At 39.8% G+C, this 20,579-nt stretch overlaps 1 protein-coding gene across 1 annotated transcript in view; it reads right to left on the bottom strand.

Moving 5' to 3' along the window:
• WDR70 (WD repeat domain 70) overlaps positions 1 to 20,579 on the bottom strand; it is a 313,385-nt gene that overhangs the window by 236,871 nt on the left and 55,935 nt on the right. Inside the window, exons 6-7 of the mRNA XM_002713983.5 lie at positions 20,063 to 20,122; positions 15,542 to 15,675 (exon numbers count right to left, since the gene is read on the bottom strand). Of these exons, the coding sequence (XP_002714029.2) occupies positions 15,542 to 15,675; positions 20,063 to 20,122 (194 nt within the window). The remainder of the gene's footprint in view (positions 1 to 15,541; positions 15,676 to 20,062; positions 20,123 to 20,579) is intronic.

Raw genomic sequence — 20,579 nt, 5'->3', positions numbered from 1 at the left:
CAAGCAACTAATCCTTAACTGAGAAAATTATAGACTGTTTAGTCATGCACATGCATACACACACACCAGATCTTCATTCATTAGAAAGTTCAGACTGCTAGCGTAAAGTCTCCAAGGTAAGAAATACACTTAACTAGTTAGTTCACAGGATATACCTTTATTAATGGTGCTCTCACTCAGGGTAACTGTTGATTTTCCTCATTAACCATGCAAGTAGTCTAACTGATTATCTTGGGGTGTGTGTGTGTGTGTGTGTTTGTGTGTCTTGGTGATTCCTTTTTTTATTTTGAAGGGAAAATGAAAAGCTAAAACATATTAATACTTAATAGAGAAAGGAGTACAGTCAGTGGCTCCCTTTCTCTGGCCAACTGCTCTATCAAATTGCTCTATTTATATATAGAGGAAAACCCAAAATCTCAGCAATCCCAAACTAATATGCAGTTTGCTTTTCAGCTGTAAAGGAAAAGATTTTTAATCATTTCCCTCTGTTCTCACTGTGCATGTGCTCTCTGTAGTCCACTTTGCCAACATTAAAATGAAATATTCAGCATCAGGCTCACCATTTCTGTCCCACTTCGTTCTTAATTCTGCTAGTCACAGAGTTAAAAGGCCAGGATTAAGAGTCATTAGACACAGTACTAAGGCAAATTAAAGGGCTTGTTCAAGGGGTATAACATCTGCTCCTCAAATTCCTGCCGAAACAACTAAGATTCCGATCAAAGAGAACAGAGGGAAAGCCAATCTGACAGTGAACTGGAGTCACGAGGAAGTGAATGTTCTCTCAGGGAGTAACTCTGACACCAGAGGAAGGCTTAGTGACATTGCACAATTCCTTCTGTGAAGTTATTCATGGGGCAAGTGGGAGTACATGAGCGTAAGTGGAGGGGAGTGGGAAGGTGAAGATTGAGGATCCTTTTAAGTAGTTTTTGCTTGGCTAGCAAAACAAGCTGGGACATGCAAGACAGATCAACACAGCTGTTTGGGGCCGTCACTTGGGGCTCAGGAGCCAAGGTGTCCTGCTGTAGTGAAAAGTGCACTGGAATGTGAGTCAGGAGCCCAGGGAACCGAGTCCTTGCTCTCGTGCTAACTAGCTGCATGATGGTGAGCAAGCACCTCAGCTTCACAGGACTCAGCGTCCTCATTTTATGGGAAGTCCGAAGCTGAGACTAGATGGCAGCACTGTAGAGGGGTGCTCCCGAGCCTCTGAGAGCAGGTACTGGTTGTATAACTTCACTGAGCCCTGACTTCTTCCACTGAAAAAAAAGGAGTGATAATGCTTACACAACTGGGGTGAAGACTAAAAATAATATACATATGGCCCCGAGCTTAGTACCTGAAAAAATATCATTATTACTTATTTCCAAGATTATCTGAGGAGTATAGAATACTAGCCAAATGTAATGTTTTCCAAATTCATTAGAAATAAGTATACATTTGGCACATGTTTTAATTATTACTAACCAAAATACTCAAGAGAAATGTTTTGACATCTTTTCTGATTTTCTGTACCCAAACAAAAAAATCCAAGTATTATGTCAAATATGACTACCAGATCCTTGGGAAACATAGCAATAATGAAGACAGAAAATACAATTTTAGGTTAAATGCCATCTTCCAATTATATTTGATGAAATTGTCTGTTCCTTTCATGTATGCAATATACATTATCTAGTCCTGGGAAGAGGCCAAGGAAGCAAGAGACACAAAACAAAAACATCAAGTTTTTCTATGAGAATATTAAAAATACTAATTTTTAAAAGACAAAAAGTAATCTTCAGCTACTTCAGTATTTTAGATTTCAAATTTAAGAAGAGATTTCGAGTACAAAATTAATTAAGAAGATATTACCTACTGGCTTAACATACTAAAGGTTAGCAAAGCAGCAGCAACTTTACAAAACAATATCTGTCAAATACTGCTGAAGGCACAGAAAATTTCTACCCATGATTGTATATAATTTTACCAAATGAAATCTACAATACTTTCCATCAAAATGTATACTCTTATCTGGAAATGAGATACAATTACATACCTCTCAGTCAAGTATAGATCAATAATTCCGTGACTTTACATGATTTCTCACCATGCTAAAATAAGATAATTAGTCCCAGAGGCAAGGGATCCAAATGCATAAACAACATGTTTCTTCAGAGGAATAGAGAAATATGATCAAGAATGTCAACAAATGAAGATTACGAGAAACAGATTAAGTTGTTGTTCTAATTACTCCAAATAGTTTCCCTCATGGTAATATTAACTTCAGGAATAACTCCTGAGTCAATTCTAGGAGCAGAGCAGTAGGGGTTCAGCATTTAATAGTGAACCAAAAGGTCTTGAGCGAGCGAATAGTGGCAGGGTCCTGCTTGAAAACGCTTTTCTGGAAAAGAGACATTTAGATAGATACAAAAGCATAAGAAGAAACTAATTGTATTTGTGAAGGGGGAAGCAGAGAGCAAGTGGTAAGGAAGAACTTTTTTAAACAGAAAAAAATGTGCATTGAGAAAATCTCATAGCCATTTTCCAAGAGTGTACTAAAAATGGGAAGGAAGGTGGATAAAACATGGCAAGAGTTTGAGCTTGCTTCAAAGGCACCAGAGGGACTGAGCATGAGTAGTGAAGACAACATAGACACTGCTGCCGCACTCTAAGTGAGATTTACCCAGGAAGATTTGTGGAGAACCAGAGAGAAAGAGCAAGAGACAGACTGGAGAACCAGAGTATTCTTCTACACAGAGAATAGGTCATCCAAGAAGGAGAAAATGGCCAAGGAATGAACCAAGGAGGAAGGAAGTGAAACAGAATCAATCAAGTGTGACGAAGACTTCACATTGAGAAGTAGAAAAAAGTATAACCAGATGGAATAACAAACGTAATTATAAAATCCTCCCAAGTTCAAGGTAAGAACAGAAATGTAAGGCTTTAGAAAGTAAGGACGTGCGAACATTCACTCAAAAATGTAAAAATATATTTTGTCAAGGTAAGGTTGATTCTGCAGAAAATAAGAGACCCTTAAAAATAGGAACTTCACAGGCTGGAGCTGTGGCACAGCAGGTTAAAGCCCATATGGGTGCCAGTTCTAGTCCCAGCTGCTTCCTTCCAATCCAGCTCTCTGCTATAAGATAGCAGTAGAAGATGGCCCAAGTCCTTGGGCCCCTGCACCCGCATGGGAGACCCGGAAGAAGCTCCTGGCTCCTCGCTTCGAATCAGCACTGCTCCAGCCATTCCAGCCATCTGGGGAGTGAACCATCGGATAGAAAACCTCTCTCTCTATCTCTCTCTGCAACTCTTCAAATAAATAAAATAAATCTTTAAAAAAAAAAAATAGGAAATTCGCCGGCGCCATGGCTCAATGGGCTAATCCTCCACCTTGCGGCACTGGCACACCGAGTTCTAGTCCAGGTTGGGGCGCCGGATTCTGTCCCGGTTGTCCCTCTTCCAGGCCAGCTCTCTGCTATGACCCGGAAGTGCAGTGGAGGATGGCCCAAGTGCTTGGGCCCTGCACTCGCGTGGGAGACCAGGAGAAGCACCTGGCTCCTGCCTTCGGATCAGCGTGGTGTGCCAGCCATTGGAGGGTGAACCAACAGCAAAAGGAAGACCTTTCTCTCTGTCTCTCTCTCTCACTGTCCACTCTGCCTGTCAAAAAAAAAAAAAAAAAAAATTGGAAATTCAAGATAAAATATCTAAAGAAAAGAGCTGTTTATGAAATACATTAGACATCCAATTACACATTCCAAAAGAAATACCTAGAAAAACACTTCAAAATTGGGAAAAATGAAGAGAATAACTGAAAAATGGAAACTTTCCAGAAACTTCAATTAGGAAAAGACCAGAAGGATTAGAAAAAAGCCTGCCAGAAAAAGTACAAGAGCCTCATGTGAAAATATCCCAGAAACCATAAATTTCTAAGAAACCTCATTCTCAAAGCAGCAATGCTACCCTATGCAAACAACTATCAGAAATTTTAGGCAACTGTCAGCTAAAGATGCTCAAGAGATAATACAGAGTCAACAGAACAAAGATGCACCAATTCGTCTGAAACCTAATTAAAAAAAACCTCCTCCCTGAAAACAGAGCATCTACCACATGAAGATTTCCCTCCAAAGATTATTCTGAGACTCCCCAAAACTTCCTCAACCAGACTCATTGCACTAGCCACTGGTTATTAAGTCCAAGCAAGCATCTGTAAGATTAATCTAATCAGCTTGTTTCTCACCTACCAAAAACAAGAATGAAATAATTAAAAAATGTAAAGAGATTCTAGAATAATGGTCAGCAACATTTCTCTGAAGGGTTAAATAATATTTTAGCTTTGAAGGCCATATGTGATCACATATTCTTTATTATTTAGGGAGTTTTGTTTCCTTGTTTCACAACACTTTAAAATGGTAAAAACTATTCTTAGTTCAAGAGCCATACAAAAACAGGTCATAGACTGGAGCTGGAAAGTAGCTGTAACTTTTTTTTTTTTAAGCAAAAAGGGAGATATTTTATTTTGCAATGAAAATAAAATCAAGAAAACCTATCTGCTGCTATTACATACAAAATAACAAAATTGTTCCTTGGTCATTTCCACATATGTGGGTATATCTACCAGAGAAGTTCCTAAGAGTGACTGCTAGATCAGACAGTATCTGTTGGTAATTTTGAAAGGAAGGACAAGTGTCCTCCACAATATGGTATCAACTTTGAGCTGAGACATGACCCAAGAGAAGGTCACTGGTTTGCAGATAATAAAGAATATTCTCAAATTATGTAACTTGATGGCAATTGCAGAAGTAAGGAAAATCCAGGAATTAAGTAAAAAGCCATCGTAAAAGAGAAAGAGAAATGATTTCAGATAAACAGTTGTATCAAGGAATATTAATTGTCCTTCCCAATACCTTCTCATCTCATATTAAAGTTTGAAGCACACAGACAACCACCCCACAATGACCACACCAAAAACTCCTCTCCAGTTAGGAAACCACAGGAAAGCTCAGGCACCCCAAGACTATCCTGATACCCACAAGAATGACTTGTGATCTCATTAGTCCACTACATTTACAACTGCAGGAATCTCATCCTCCAACTTTATCTTTTCTGTTGGTGATGTCCAAATTCACTTGCACACAAAAGCCTGTCTTGCAAAACAGAGCAAACTGAAGCAGCTAGATGTATTTGTTACACAAGTAAGATCCTAATCCATGATGACTGGTGATGACTATAAACAAAAAGCCACATATGGCTTTCTGGTTACATCAGTAACAGTTACACAATCTACTAATTTAGAAAATATTAATAAGAAACTCATAAAACAAGTCTTTAATTCACTAATAATTATAAAAACTTTTATTAAAATAGTTTATCATAAATTTGGAATGAATTACTGACTCCCAAACAAGGAGGAGAGAAATAGTTAAAAATGAAAGTGATTGGGGCCGGCGCCGCGGCTCACTAGGCTAATCCTCCGCCTAGCAGCGCCAGCACACGGGGTTCTAGTCCCAGTCGGGGCGCCGGATTCTTTCCCGGTTGCCCCTCTTCCAGTCCAGCTCTCTGCTGTGGCCAGGGAGTGCAGTGGAGGATGGCCCAAGTGCTTGGGCCCTGCACCCCATGGGAGACCAGGAAAAGCACCTGGCTCCTGCCTTCGGATCAGCGCAGTGCGCCGGCCGCAGCACACCGGCCATGGCGGCCATTGGAGGGTGAACCAACAGCAAAGGAAGACCTTTCTCTCTGTCTCTCTCTCACTGTCCACTCTGCCTGTCAAAAAAAAAAAAAAAAAAGTGATTGGGGCTGGCGCTGTGGCACAGCAGGTTAAGCCTCCATCTGCAGTGCTGGCATCTCATGAGGGCACCAGTTCAAGTCCCAGCTGTTCCACCTCCAATCCAGCTCCCTGCTAATACACCTAGGAAAGCATCAGAGGATGGCCCAAATGCTTCAGCCCCTGTACCCACATGAGAGACCCACATGAAGCTCCTGGCTTCAGCCGGAGGGAGGCTAGACTATTACAGGCATTTGAGGGGTGATTCTCTCTCTCTTTCTCTCTCTCTCTCTTTCTGCCTTTCAAATAAAATGAACATAAAGAAAATATTTTTTAAAGATTTATATTTATTTTGAAAGTCAGAGTTAGAGAGAGGTAGAGACAGAGAGAGATCTTTTTTTTATTTTTTTTATTTTTTTTTTTAATTTGACAGGTATAGTTAGACAGTGAGAGAGACAGAGAGAAAGGTCTTCCTTCCACTGGTTCACCCCCTAAAAGGTTGCTACAGCCAGAGCTACACCGATCCGAAGCCAGGAGCCAGGTGTTTCTTCCTGGTCTCCCATGCGGGTGCAGGCTCCAAGCACTTGGGCCATCCTCCACTGCCCTCCCAGGCCACAGCAGAGAGCTGGACTGGAAGAGGAGCAACCGGGACCAGAACCTGGCACCCACATGGAATGCCAGTGCTGCAGGTAGAGGATCAACCCAGTGAGCAAGGCACTGGCCCCAAGAGAGATCTATCTACAGGTTTACCCACAACCCCAGATGATTGCAAAAACCAGCGCTGGGCAGGCCGAAGAAGGTACCAGGAGCTTCTTCCAGGTCTCCCATGTGGGTGGCAGCCTAAACATTTCAGTCATCTTCCACTGCTTTTCCCAGACCATTAGCAATAAGTTGTATCAGAAGTTGGGCAGCTATGATACAAATCAGAGCCCACTGGGATGCTGGTGTTGCAGGCAGCAGTTTTACCTACTACACCACAAGAGTCCCAATTTTTAAATGTTTTTTAATGATTTATTTTTTTATTTGAAAGGCACAGTGACAGAGAAAGGGAGACACAGAGTAAGTCCTCAAATGCCTGCAATGGCCAGGGGTAGGTCAGGCCAAATCCAGGAGCCTGGAACTCCATCAGGTTCTCCCAAGTGGGTTTCCAGAGCCCCAGTACTTAGGCCATCTTCTGCTGCTTTCCTACGCACATTACCTAGATCAGAAGCAGAATAGCCAGGAATTAAACCAGCGCTCAGCTATCGGACGCTGGCACTGCAGGCAGCAGCTTAACCTGCTGCAACACAATGCCAGCCCCAGTAAAAATTTTTTAAATAGCACATATAAAACATGGATTCTACCTACTGATCTCTCATAAAATTACATTGGATAAATGAACTACTATAAATATCAGCTATAAAGTAATGAAAAGACTTTCCCTAAAAGCTAAAACAGGGGCTAGCGTATGACACAACAGGTTAAGCCTCCTCCTGCAGTGCCAGCATCCCACATAGGCCCGGCTGCTCCACTTCCAATCCGGCTCCCTGCTAATGTGCCTGGAAAGCAGCAGAGGATGGCCTAAGTCCTTGGGCCCCTGTACCCACATGGGAGACCCAGAAGAAACTGTTGGCTCCTGGCTTCAGCGCGGCACAGCCCTGACCATTACAGCCATTTAGGGAGTGAACCAGCATATCGAAGATCTCTCTCTCTCTCCCTACTAAGATCTTCTTTCCCACTCTCTGCATATAACTCCCTCTGCCTTTGAAATAAATAATACAGATTTTTAAAAAAAGAAAGATATTTAAGATCTTTTTTTTTAAGTGTTAGTTTATTTATTTTGATAATTGCCTCATGAAATTAGAAGTTTTACTTTCCCACCTTAAACACGAAAATCAAAGTTGCAGGCAAAGACACGGAATACAAACCCAAGCCTGAAAGCTGCGAGGACGCTGCACATTTAGGTGTTCTATTAAGTCCCTCACGAGACATGGATGCTTCCTAACTTGGCGGCTGCATACCGGTGACTTTTTTTTTTTTTTTTTTTTTTTTTTTTTTTGACAGGCAGAGTGGACAGTGAGAGAGAGGGAGACAGAGAGAAAGGTTCACCCTCCAATGGCCGCCGCATCCGGCATGCTGTGGCCGGCGCACCACGCTGATCTGATGGCAGGAGCCAGGTGCTTCTCCTGGTCACTAAACTTTAAAAAAAAAAAAAGCTAAAAAAGAGATATATAACAGTGAGATAAATAAGGCTTATAGATAAATGAATTTAAGCAAACATACACTTTGACCTATTTCTGATGGCACTTACTGTAATAGTTTCAATCCATTTTGTGTCTATGTATAACATAAGAATTTAACTATACAAACTACAGTTAGAATGTCTGCATCTAGGGGGCTGGCGCTGTGGCACAGTGGGTTAACACCCTGGCCTGAAGCATGGTAATCCAATATGGGTACTGGTTTGAGACCCAGCTGCTCCACTTCCAATCCAGCTCTCTGCTGTGGCCCGGGAAAGCAGTGGAGGATGGTCCAAGTCCATGGGCCCCTGTGCCCACGTGGGAGACCCAGAAGGATCTCCTGGCTCCTAGCTCCTAGCTCCAGATCGGCACAGCTCCAGTCATTGGGCTATTTGGAGAGTGAAGAAGGAAGACCTTTATCTCTGTCTCTCCCTGTCGCTGTCTGTAACTCTACCTCTAAAAAAAATAAATAAAATCTTTAAAAAAAAAAAAAAAAGAAAAGAAAAGCTTCCAATGACCAACCAAAATCCAACTCTGCCATATTAAGCAGATATCAACTGATAAGAATTTATCATACATTCATTAATTTGCAACTGGCCCAAAACAAGAAGTGATCATTGATATGCTAAGTCTCAGAATCAGAAGTTTGGAACAATGACCCAACAAAATAAAGAGAATGAAACTGGATGCAGATATACAAAAACACCTACATTTCATTTTTGCCTTTATTTAAAAACCTACAGGCATTCTGGCATAGCCTGCAGATGGAAGATCTCTCTCTCCTTTCATGTCTATAACTCTGCCTTTCAATTAATAAATCATTTTGTAAAAATATGTATTAAATTATAGTGGATATGAGTAGCATCCTTGTTTTTTTGGTCTGAAACCACATATTTTTAAGTCAAGAAGCATCTTGTTACCACAGTAGTTTGTGTGTGCTAGATTTGGTCACTTAAAGACATACTCAAGACATATACTATCCAGGGCTAACATTGTGGTGTAGCGGGTTAAGCCAATGCCTGTAGCTCCAGCATCCGATTTGGGCACCAGTTCCAATCCCGGCTTCTCCACTTCCAATCCAGCTCCCTGCTAATGCACTTGGGAAGCCAGCAGAGTATGTCCCAGGTGCTTGGGCCTCTGCACCCACGTGGGAGACCTGGAAGAAGCTCTTGGCTCCTGGCTCAGCCTGCTAGCCCTAGCCATTGTGGAAGTGAACCAGTGGATGGAAGACCTCTCTCTTTCTCCCTCTCTTTTCTCTCTCTCTTTCCTTCTGTAACTCTGTCTTTCAAATAAATAAATCTTAAATATATACACATATAAATATATATACATGCACTATCCATTACAGTGATCATTTAACCTCATGCAATTTAAACTTTAATTATAATTAAATTTAACAAAAACTCTTCAGACTTACTAACCGTGTTTCATGTATTCAATATGCATATATGACTAGTGTTCATGATATTGGATGGCACAGATATAGAATATCTCTATCAGCACAGAACATGCTATTGGACAGCAGGGCCAACTGGCTAGATATCAAATGATCACCTCTGGACTACATAATCAAACAGAAATTACAGCCAGAAAGGATTCTATTTTCTTTCTCACCAAAGATAAAAAATACAAGATCAGACTTTTCACTACTGCTTTTCCTTGAAAAAGGATTGACAATCTATAGCCCAAAGATATCAGCCCACATTCTGTTTTAGTATGACTTGTGAGCCTCAGAATAGTTTTGACATTTTTTAAGAGGTATGTGTGTGTACACATATATACCAGTACATACAAGCGAATACACAGATACATTTCACAAAGATCATTTACAGCCTACAAAACCTAAAATACTTACTATCTGACCCTTTACAGAAAATTGTTGCCAAGTCCTCGACCAGTAAGTCTTCTCTCAAAAATATATTCTGGGGCCAGCGCTGTGGCGTAGCATGTAAGACCGCTGCCTGCAGCACCAGCATCCAATATGGATGCCAGTTCGAGTCCCAGCTGCTCCTCTTCCAATCCAGCTCTCTGTTATGGCCTGGGAAAGCAACAGAAGATGGCCCATATCCTTGGGCCTCTGCACCCACGTGAAAGACCCGGAAGAAGCTCCTGGCTCCTGGATTCAATCAACCAGCTCCAGCCACTGTGGCCACTGGGGAGTGAACCATAGGATGAAAGACCTCTCTCTCCCTCTCTCTGCTTCTGCCTCTCTGTAACTCTGCCATTCAAATAAATAAATAAATCTTTAAAAAAATATATATATATATATAAATTTTATCTTTGAATTTGCATACCAAAATCAAAGACAATAAAAAATCCTATAATGGATAAAATTTAATTGGAACAGAAGATAGTAACAATTCTGAAAATGTTTTACAACATGTATATTGAGGTTGAATAAATAAGTAAATGGATGGTGAGAACCAGGTTTCTCACTGCTGGAAAGTAAAGATACAGAAAAGAAGGATGGGCATTCATTCAAACAAGAAGAGTTAGAGCCAGAGACATCAGTAAGAACCCATGTTCTGCTGAATATAGATGTATATCAACAGATACAGAAACAATCATGGATTCGCTGCACATACTAGTAAGTATGCAGGCCAAGTATTTCCTAGCTCTGTCTGCTGAAGAGGACTAAAAGCAGTGACAATCCAGGAACAACAAGCACACTGAGAATCTAGACTTTATCTGCTACTACAAGTAGAATGGGGCAGAATGCATTATAAAGTCAAAACTTAAGGACATACTCAAAAAACAAAAGAAACAGGGCAACCTCAGCAGCAAAATAAGTAATATAGCACAGCTAGTCCTCAATACCCCTGAGTTCTGCCTCTGTGGATTAAACTAACCACTATTTTCCCTAACCAATATAGTGTAAGAACTATTTACATAGCATTTACATCATATTAGACACTGTAAGTGATCTAGAGATGACTTAAAGTATATGGGAGGATGACCAGCTGTGGCATTGAAGGCTAAGCCGCCTCCTGTGGTGCTGGCATTCCATATGGGCAGCTGCCCCTCTTCCACTTATGGCCTGGGAAAGCAGAAAAATACGGCCTGAGTGCTTGCAGCCCTGCACCCACGTGGGAGACCTGGAAGAAGCTCCTGGCTCCTGGCTTTGGATCGGCTCAGCTAAGGCCATTTCAGCCATTTGGGGAGTGAACCAGCAGATGGAAGACCTTTCTCTCTGTCTCTCCCTCTCTCTATAGTCTATGGCTCTACTTCGCAAATAAGTCTTTAAAAAAGTAAAATGAAACAAAGTACACAGGAGTATGTATATAAAAATTATTTGCAAATGATATGCCATTTTATACAATAGATTCAAGCATCTTGGATTTTAGCATCTGTGAGGGTTCCTAGAACCCTCCCCCAAAGATACTGAGGAATAACCATACTAGATTATAACCCAAGGTATAAAACAAAAAGCCAGTAGCTGATACTGGTCAAATAAATGATTAAATAAATAAACGGGAAACAAGACACAAATCGTCCTTAACCTCCATCTAACCACAAGAAAATATGAGATAACACTAAATAGACAGACATTCCACTAATATCTAACTAGTACCTATCAAAACTGCCAAGATTATAAAAACAATGAAAGACTAAGAAACCATCAGACCAGAGAAAACTAAACAAATGTAAAGACTATCATAATATAGATATCTTGGAGGGATCAATTGTGGGAAAAAAACTATTGAAATCAAAATAAACTTTGGAGTTTAATTAAAAGTAATTGACTGGGGCCGGCACTGTGGCATGGCAGGTAAGACCACCACCTGCATATGGGCACCAGTTCGAGTCCCGGCTACTCCACTTCCAATCTAGCTCTCTGCTGTGGCCTAGGAAAGCAGTGGAAATTGGCCCAAGTGCTTGGGCCTCTGCGTCCACTGGGCAGACCTGAGGGAGGCTCCTGGTTCCCAGCTTCGGATCAGCGCAGCTCTGGCCATTGCAGCCATCTGAGGAGTAAACCAGCGGATGGAAGACCTCTCTTTCTCTCTACCTCTGCCTCTCTGTAACTCTGCCTTTCAAATAAATAAATAAATCTTTAAAAGAAGATAAATTAATAAATAAAAGTAATTGATTGCTAGTTTCTTAACTGTGACAAATGGACCACAGTAATATAAGATGTTAATCATAAGGGAAACTGGGTGAGGTACATGTATGAGCTCTACATTATCTATGTAGCTTTTGCATAAATTAAAAACTATTCTGAAATTTTAAAAGTTTACTAAAATTCTGAAACAGAAAAATCAATGGCCTTGTCACTGATTTGTCATGCATACACAAATACACATAAGTATCAATATTTTTCACCTGTTTGTACTGAGAAGGTCAAGAAGACATGATACTGCATTATCAACATGCATGCCTAGCACCCTGATTTAGTCCCCAAACACCATAGTTAAAAAAATAATGCAGGGCTACTGGGAAAGAAACATACCAGGAAACCTATATGAATCATGCCAAATCTAAGCACGCTTTTAAAGAATTATAAATTCATGTCAAAATTACGTAGTAATTAGGAACACTCACTGGCCAACTATGGGATGATTTAAACTTCAAAAAAAATAATGACTGCAATTGACTGGAACAGATGAAAATTTAAAATCATAAATACTGATCATCAAAAAGGGAAAAAAGAAAAAAATCCATCATCACCATAACAATAACTCATTTATCACCCCTAGCCCTAAAACTGAAAATGGTTAAATAAATGGAGATAATTAAGCACTTATCCCACTTCTCCAATAAGAACTGGATTTCAGGGAAACCAAATAATGTCAGTTTCCAAGAAAAAGTTCGTCTTCAGAAGCATAACAACAAATAAACATAGATGAAATAACAGAATTAGTACCTCTCCACCAAATGCTTTCGCAGCTCAAGTATAACATATCCACTTTACAATGGAGGAATCAGAAGTCAGCAACTTAATCCAGGAATCTATCTTAATTTCTCATCACTAATAGTGGAGCAAATAGATACTACATGCTATCTGATGTTACACCATATGGATTATGATCAAACCTTTGATCCTCTATAGGAAATATCGAAGAGGAGATAAAGGAAGCAATCTGCTAAAATATCAGATATGGTCAAAAATAGAGATAACACAGGGCCAGCGTCCTGCATAGCGGATTAAGCCACTGTGCACACTGCCAGCACACAGTTCAAGTCCTGGTAGCTCCACTTCCAATCCAGCTTTCTGCTAATCCACCTGAGAAAGTCAAAGTGCTTAGGTCTCTGCTACATACGTGAGAGACCCAGAGGGAGTCCAGGCTCTTGCCATCAGCCTGGACCAGCCTTGGTCCTTGCAGTCATTTGGAGAAAAACAAGTGAATGGAAGAAATCTCTCTCTCTCCCTGCATTTCAAATAAATAATTAAATATTTTTTAAAAATACACATAAGAGAATACATTATGATAGCTGACCATAACTGATAGTGCAGCATGGATCAAGACCTAGACACTGGGGCTGGTGCTGTGGCGTAGTGGGTAAAGCTGCCACCCATATTGGCACTGGTTCAAGTCCTGGCTGCTCTACTTCTGATCCAGCTCTCTGTTATGGCCTAGGAAAACAACAGAAGATGGCCCAAGTGCTATGGCACCCACAAGGGAGACCTGAAAGAAGCTCCTGGCTCCTGGCTTCAGACAAGCCCAGCTCCAGCCCTTGCAGCCATTTTTTTTTTTTTTTTTTTTTTTTGACAGGCAGAGTGGACAGTGAGAGACAGAGAGAAAGGTCTTCCTTTTCCGTTGGTTCACTCCCCAATGGCCGCTGCGGCCGGCGCGCTGTGGCTGGCGCACCGCGATGATCCAAAGCCAGGAGCCAGGTACTTCTCCTGGTCTCCCATGCAGGCGCAGGACCCAAGCACCTGGGCCATCCTCCACATTGCAGACATTTGGGGAGTGGAACAGCAGAGAGAACACTTCTCTCTTTCTGCCTCTGCCTCTCTGAAACATAGCCTTTCAAATAAATAAGTTAATCTTAAAAAAAGGGGGGGGGGGCTGGTGCCGCAGCTCACTTGGCTAATCCTCCTCCTGCGGCGCCGGTACTTCAGGTTCTAGTCCTGGTTAGGGCGCCAGAATCTGTCCTGGTTGCCCCTCTTCCAGGCCAGCTCTCTGCTATGGCCCGGGAAGGCAGTGGAGGATGGCCCAGGTGCTTGGGCCCTGCACCCCATGGGAGACCAGGAGAAGCACCTGGCTCCTGCCATCGGATCAGCGCGGTGCGCCGGCCGCAGCGCGCCGGCCGCGGCGGCCATTGGAGGGTGAACCAACGGCAAAGGAAGACCTTTCTCTCTGTCTCTCTCTCTCACTGTCCACTCTGCCTGTCAAAAAAAAAAAAAAAAAAAAAAAACTTGATACTCGCTTAATGTATGTCGAATCACACAATACCTGCTGGAGTATTTTAAAATAAACTAGGCAAGGTAAAAATTTCTAGGGGCCAGCACTGTGGCGCAGTGGGTTAATGTCCTGGCCTGAAGTGCCAGCATCCCATATGGGTGCCGGTTCTAGTCCCGGCTGCTCTTCTTCCGATCCAGCTCTCTGCTATGGCCTGGGAAAGCAGGAGAAGATGGCCCAAGTCCTTGGGCCCCTGCACCCACGTGGGAGACCTGGAAGAAGCTCCTGGCTCCTGGCTTTGGATTGGCGCAGCTCCGGCTGTTGTGGCCCATTGGGGAGTGAACCATCGGATGGAAGACCTCTCTCACTCTCTGCCTCTCCTCTCTTTGTGTAATTCTAACTTTCAAATAAATAAATAAATCTTTTAAAAAAATTCTAAATATTTGTTAAGAAAACAGGTTACAGGCAGATGTTTGGTACAGTGATTAGCTTTACACTTAAGATGCCCACATCCCAAATCTAAGTGCCTAGGTTCAATTCCTGCCTCCACTTCTGATCCCAGCTTCCTGCTAATGCAAACCCTGGAAAGAAAGCAGGTGGTGACTCAACTGGTAGGGTCCCTGTCACCTATGTGGCAGACCTAGATTGAGTTCTGGGATATGGGCTTTAGACTGAAGATATTGCCCTCTCTCTCTCTCTCTCTCTTGTTCTTGCTCTCACTCACACTCTCTTGCTATCTCCTCACTCTCTCATTCTCATTCTCACAGTTTCTCAAATGAATTACATAAATAAATAATGATGTATATCAAAGTTCTAAAGTTTTTTTAAAAATACAGTTGATCTTCTGTATATAAAGATAATTTAAAATGAATCTTAATGAAGAATGGGATGGGAGAGGGAGTAGGAGATGGGATGGTTTGCAGGTGGGAGGGTGGTTATGGGGGAAAAAACTGCTATAATCCAAAAGTTGTACTTTCAAAATTTATATTTATTAAATAAAAGTTTAAAAAAATAATAAAATAAATAAATAAGTAAAGTCCACTGCAGGCTTGGGTATCTTATCTTGGAATCAAAATAAATAAACAAATAAATAAAATAAAAATATAGTTAATAAGACTAAAGAAATATTATGGTCCATTTTACTTTCAGAGAGGCAACACAGTCATATAAATTTATGGTATTTGATACAAACCATTATAGATGGAATTCCAACAAAAACAGCGAAATATCAAGTGACTACATACCACTCACAGGGCTGAAGAGATCGAAATGCCTTAAAAGAAGCATCCATTCCAGCAAAATCCCAAAACTTAACATCATAGTCATATCCTCCAGTCACCAAACGGGCACCTGAGGGGTCCAGACCCAAAGCAGACACCTGGTTTTAAACAAAGCAAAACAGCTAATTGGAAAAAAAAGTATTTATAGTCTATTATAATCCCCATTTCACTCTTTAACCCATTCCCTAGCTTATAGGCCCTGGAAGTACAGACCATCAACTGCAGCTGCTTCTGAAAAGCAGGAATGAGTTGAACCTTTTATATCATTTGACATTGTGCATGAGTATTATTTCTTTTGAAATAAAGAAAAATATTTTAATTTTAATAACTTCATAGCTATGTCTCTCCCCAACAAGCGCATACTTAGAATAGTTATCATTGCAATTTCATAAGGTAAACAAAGTCACTTTAGTATACACTCGTTAAGCAGAACTGTCACACATATGGCTATGCACTGCACAAGGACAATTGAGTCAGCAACAAATCACATTTAAGAGGGAAGTCCTGGAAAATTATTGCCCAGTTTATTTTCTGTATCTTTTCTATGTCTACATATGACTAGATACACAAATACTTACCTTTGCATCATAACTGCCTACAGTATTCAGTATAGTGTCAAGCTATCCAGGTTGTAGCCTAAGTGCAAGGAGCTACAACTGAACAGTCAAAGTGTATAGCAAGTTACACCATGGAAACTTATGATCGTGTACTGTACCATGTTCACACAACAATGAAATCCCTAACAATGCATTTCTCAGAATGTTCCCTCACCACTGTGACACATCACTGTAATTTGTCTATCTCAATACACAATCTTGAAGAAACCTTTTAAGGCAGCTTAACTGTCTGTTGCCTATATATTAACAAATTTTAAAGGTATCTTTTAAAAGTCACCACAGATTATTTTGAGCAAAATGAAAGGTAATTTTAAAGAATATTTTGTATTAAAAATTTATTTCTAAGAAAGGACTGAAATTTCTATAACCTTACATATCACAAGGAATAATGCAGCCTGACAAACATGAGATAAATTACCCTATATCAAAAAAGAACAACAGAATAAATACAAAGCTGACTACTCTCCTAGCTCAGGGCAGAAGATGGTAAAATCTATAGCAAAGTAAATACAAGTACTCTGAATATCTTAAACTGTTTCTTTTAATTTTTACTATACAAAATGTCAGATCACATAAAAATGAGACTCCTCTATCAACCTGAGAAACAGCATAAACACTTTTAGCTTTGACCTTTTTATTAAAAGAATTTTTATTACTCTCTCCTTCTTTTAAAAAGCTTTAGATGTTAATCTATCATAAGGCCATTCAAATGATCCAACAGTATATTAACTATGTAAATGTATGGATACTTAACATTTTATTCCATGATGATAAATTCTTCACCAAAATATTTAAAAGATTTTTAGAAAATTTAAGTGGCTACAAAACTATAGTTCAAGCTTTATTTACATAGGAAGCCATAGTAAAAATTCTTTCAATTCATTATTGATTTTCCAATGTTTTTAATCCAAAACGCTGGAAGAATTCCCTACCCAATTGCCACTTATTAATATTAGTCTTTTTTGTTAGATGCCCAACAGCATTCATTTTTGCTATTGCCAAAAGTAATTTATTCATTCAAGCAATGCATAAAAACAGAAAGGCTTAAAAAGAAATTTATGGCCAATAACATGTATGTTAGAAAGGAAGAAAGATCTCAAACCAACATCATAGGCTTCTTTTTAACCAAAAGAGGGGGCCAGCGCTGTTTTGCAGCACATTAAGCAGGCATCTACTGTGCCAGCATCCCACATGGGCACAGGCTCAATTCCCAGCTGCTCTACTTCCAATATAGCTCCTTGCTAGTCTGCCTGGGAAAGTAGCAGAAAGTGACCCAAGTCCTTGGCCCCTGCACCCATATGGGAGAACCAGACGGTGCACATGGCTCATGCCTTAGGCCTGGCCCAGCCCTGGCCATTGCAGCTATTTGGGGAAGTGAATCAGCAATGGAAGTTCTCCCTCTCTCTCTCTCTCTGTCTCTCTCTGCCTCTCCTTTCCTCTTCTCTCTCTATCTCTAATTCTGCCTTTCAAATAAATTAATTTTTAAAAAAGAAAGAACAAACCCAAAGTAAGCAGAAGAAAGGGAATAATAAAGATTACAACTGAAATCAAGGAAACAAACAATTTTTTAAAGATTTATTTGAAAGGCAGAGTTACACAGAGAGGTAGAGACAGAGAGAGAGGTGTTCCATCGAATGGTTCATTCCCCAAATGGCTGCAACTGGGGCTAGGACAGGCTAGGTGGAAGCCAGGAGCCAGGAGCCTCTTCCAGGTCTCCCAGTTGGGGCCCAAGCACTTAGGCAATTCTCCACTGCTTTCCCAAGCACATTAGCAGGGCACTGGAGCAGCTGGGACTCAGACTGGTGCCCATATGGGATACCAGCACTGCAAGCTGCACCATAGTGCCAGCCCCAACAATATTTTTAAATTGAGAAAAAAACAGGACCAAAGGTTGGACCATTCAAGTTTTCCACAAATGTGAGAAACCTTTACTTAGACTGGCCAAGCAAAAAAGAAAAACTTGCTAAAGTCTGGAATGATAAAAGAGAATCACTATGACCTGACTAAGTTAAGAGATTTGTAAAGGATGTCTATGAACTGTGTGCCAACCAGTAAAATAACTTAGACAAAATGGAAACATTCTTAGCAACACAAAAACTACCAAAACTAGAAAATGAAGAAAATCTGAAGTCTTTCAACAGGTAAAGGACCTGAATTAGTAATCAAAAATATTCCAGGGGAGGGCACTGTAGTATTGAGCTGCTGCGTGGGATACCAGGATCCATGTATTGCTGTGCAGTTTCCAGTTCCACTTACTTGGTTCCAATCCAGCTTCCCGTTAATTGCTTGGGAGGCAGCAGATGAAGGCCCAAATACTTCAGTTCCTGCTACCAACATGGGTGACCCAAATGGATTTCTGGACTCCTGACATCAGTCTATCCCAGCCCCAGCTGTTATGGAGCTCTACCTCTCTCTGTCTCTCCCCCTCTCTCTGTTACTCTGCCCTTCAAATAAGTATATACATCTTAAGGGGCCAGCACTGTGGCGTAGAAGGTTAAGTCCCTGCCTGCAGGGCTGGCATCCCATATAGGTGGCAGTTTGGGTCCCGACTGCTCCACTTCTGATCCAGCTCTCTATTAATGTGCCTGGGAAAGCAGTGGAAGTGCTTGGACCCCTGCTACCCATGTGGAGACTCAGAAGAAGCTCCTGGCTCCTGGCTCTTGGCTTTGGCTTGGCAAAGCCTTGGCTGTTGTAGCCATCTGGGGAGTGAACCAGTGGATGGAAGATCTCTCTTTCTCTCTCTTTTCTCTCTTTCTCTCTTTGTATCTGCCTTTCGAATAAATAAATAAATCTTTAATAAATAAATAAATCTTAAAAAAATAAAAGAAAAAAATCTACTGATGAGCCCAAATGGCTTTTGTTTAGGTGAGTTTTGTGTATCAATATTAACCATTAGAAATTAAGACATTTTTCATTCCATTTGAAATAATAAACTCATTGTAGTTAACATAAATATTTTTATGAAAACAATATTCCTGAAATAAAATATTTTAGGAGAATAATATTTCAAATCCAAATCTATTTTATTATTTGTGTCATTTCTGGTTCTATCTCAATTGATGCTTTCCCTCTTAATATGGGATTGTATTTTGTTACTTCTTTACATGCCAGACATCTAAAAAAAGGTAGTTCCATTGAAAGGGAAAAGATAATTTTATATTCTAATTTCATTTGCATCTTTATAATGCAGTCAATCATTTTTAATGGTTTTGCAATAACATACAATAATTCCATCATATCTCTTATACACTAATTTGAAATAACATAATTAAATATAACTATAAAAATGTAATCCATATACTAAGTAATATAATCTATAGCAATACAGTGATATTTCTAAGGTTAATTTCTTATGTGAACCTTCATCTGAAAAATGAACAAACTCATGGGCGGGAGGGCAGATATGTTGAGAAGAAACACTATACTCCTAAAGTTGTACTTATGAAATGCATGAAGTATATATTCCTTAAATAAAAGGTTTCTTTGGGGGGAAAGATAAATAAAAAATTAAAAAATAAGAAAAAAAATTTTTTAAATGAGCAAATTCATGCCTTTCACTGATACATAAATAAGTCTAAGGAATTTAAGAAGTTTTTCCACACCATTAAAAAAACTGTATTTGAGTTTCTTTCCCTTCTTCTAGTCACAATGTGAAAAGAAGGTATAATAAGCAAACAATGGCAATAAGTATTCCTACTTTAAATGAAAGACAATGGTTATTTTGACCAAATTTAATCTTTCTGTTCTTTTAATATCTATACTTTTATGACATCAACTGTGTAATTAGCCTTAACACAAATATATATTATTAGTTCATTTTTCCATGACAGCTCAGTTATTGAGAGAAAAATCTAATTTTATAACTTACTGTTTTTGTGCCATGCCTCAATGTTATCTCATGTGAGTCAGGAATCTTTCGGACAGGATTCTGAAAATAGAAAGTTCCATGATATAAATAAATAAAATAGTGTATTGAGGAAGAATTACACAGCAAATTCAAAGGAAAGGTAAACTTTTAAAAATCACATCACCAAATTTTCCCACAAAAACCTTAAAGAAAACAACAAAAAAGTGAAAATATTTCTCTTTTTTTGCATTTCTAGAAAGTCTACAATTGTTCTTCTTGATATAATCCTAAATCCCAAAAATAAAAAAATCTAACAAACTCCCTAGGTTATAAGAATTTTTTTTAATATAAGTTGAATTTTTAACTTAACCCAAACATAAAAAAATCAGTAGTTGCTGATAATATAAATCATTAAGAGAAATTAGGGATTTATTTTCCCTTTAAATCACAGCTCATGGAAAACAAAAAGGAAGCATCAAAAGCTAATATCAAAAAATCCAGAATAAATAAATATAAATAAATATATGGAGAGACTCTT

Source organism: Oryctolagus cuniculus, chromosome 14 (assembly GCF_964237555.1).
Source record: "Oryctolagus cuniculus chromosome 14, mOryCun1.1, whole genome shotgun sequence".
Taxonomy (NCBI): Eukaryota; Metazoa; Chordata; class Mammalia; order Lagomorpha; family Leporidae; genus Oryctolagus; species Oryctolagus cuniculus.
Note: the sequence above shows the minus strand (reverse complement) of the source record. Positions and strands in the feature narration are given on the sequence as shown.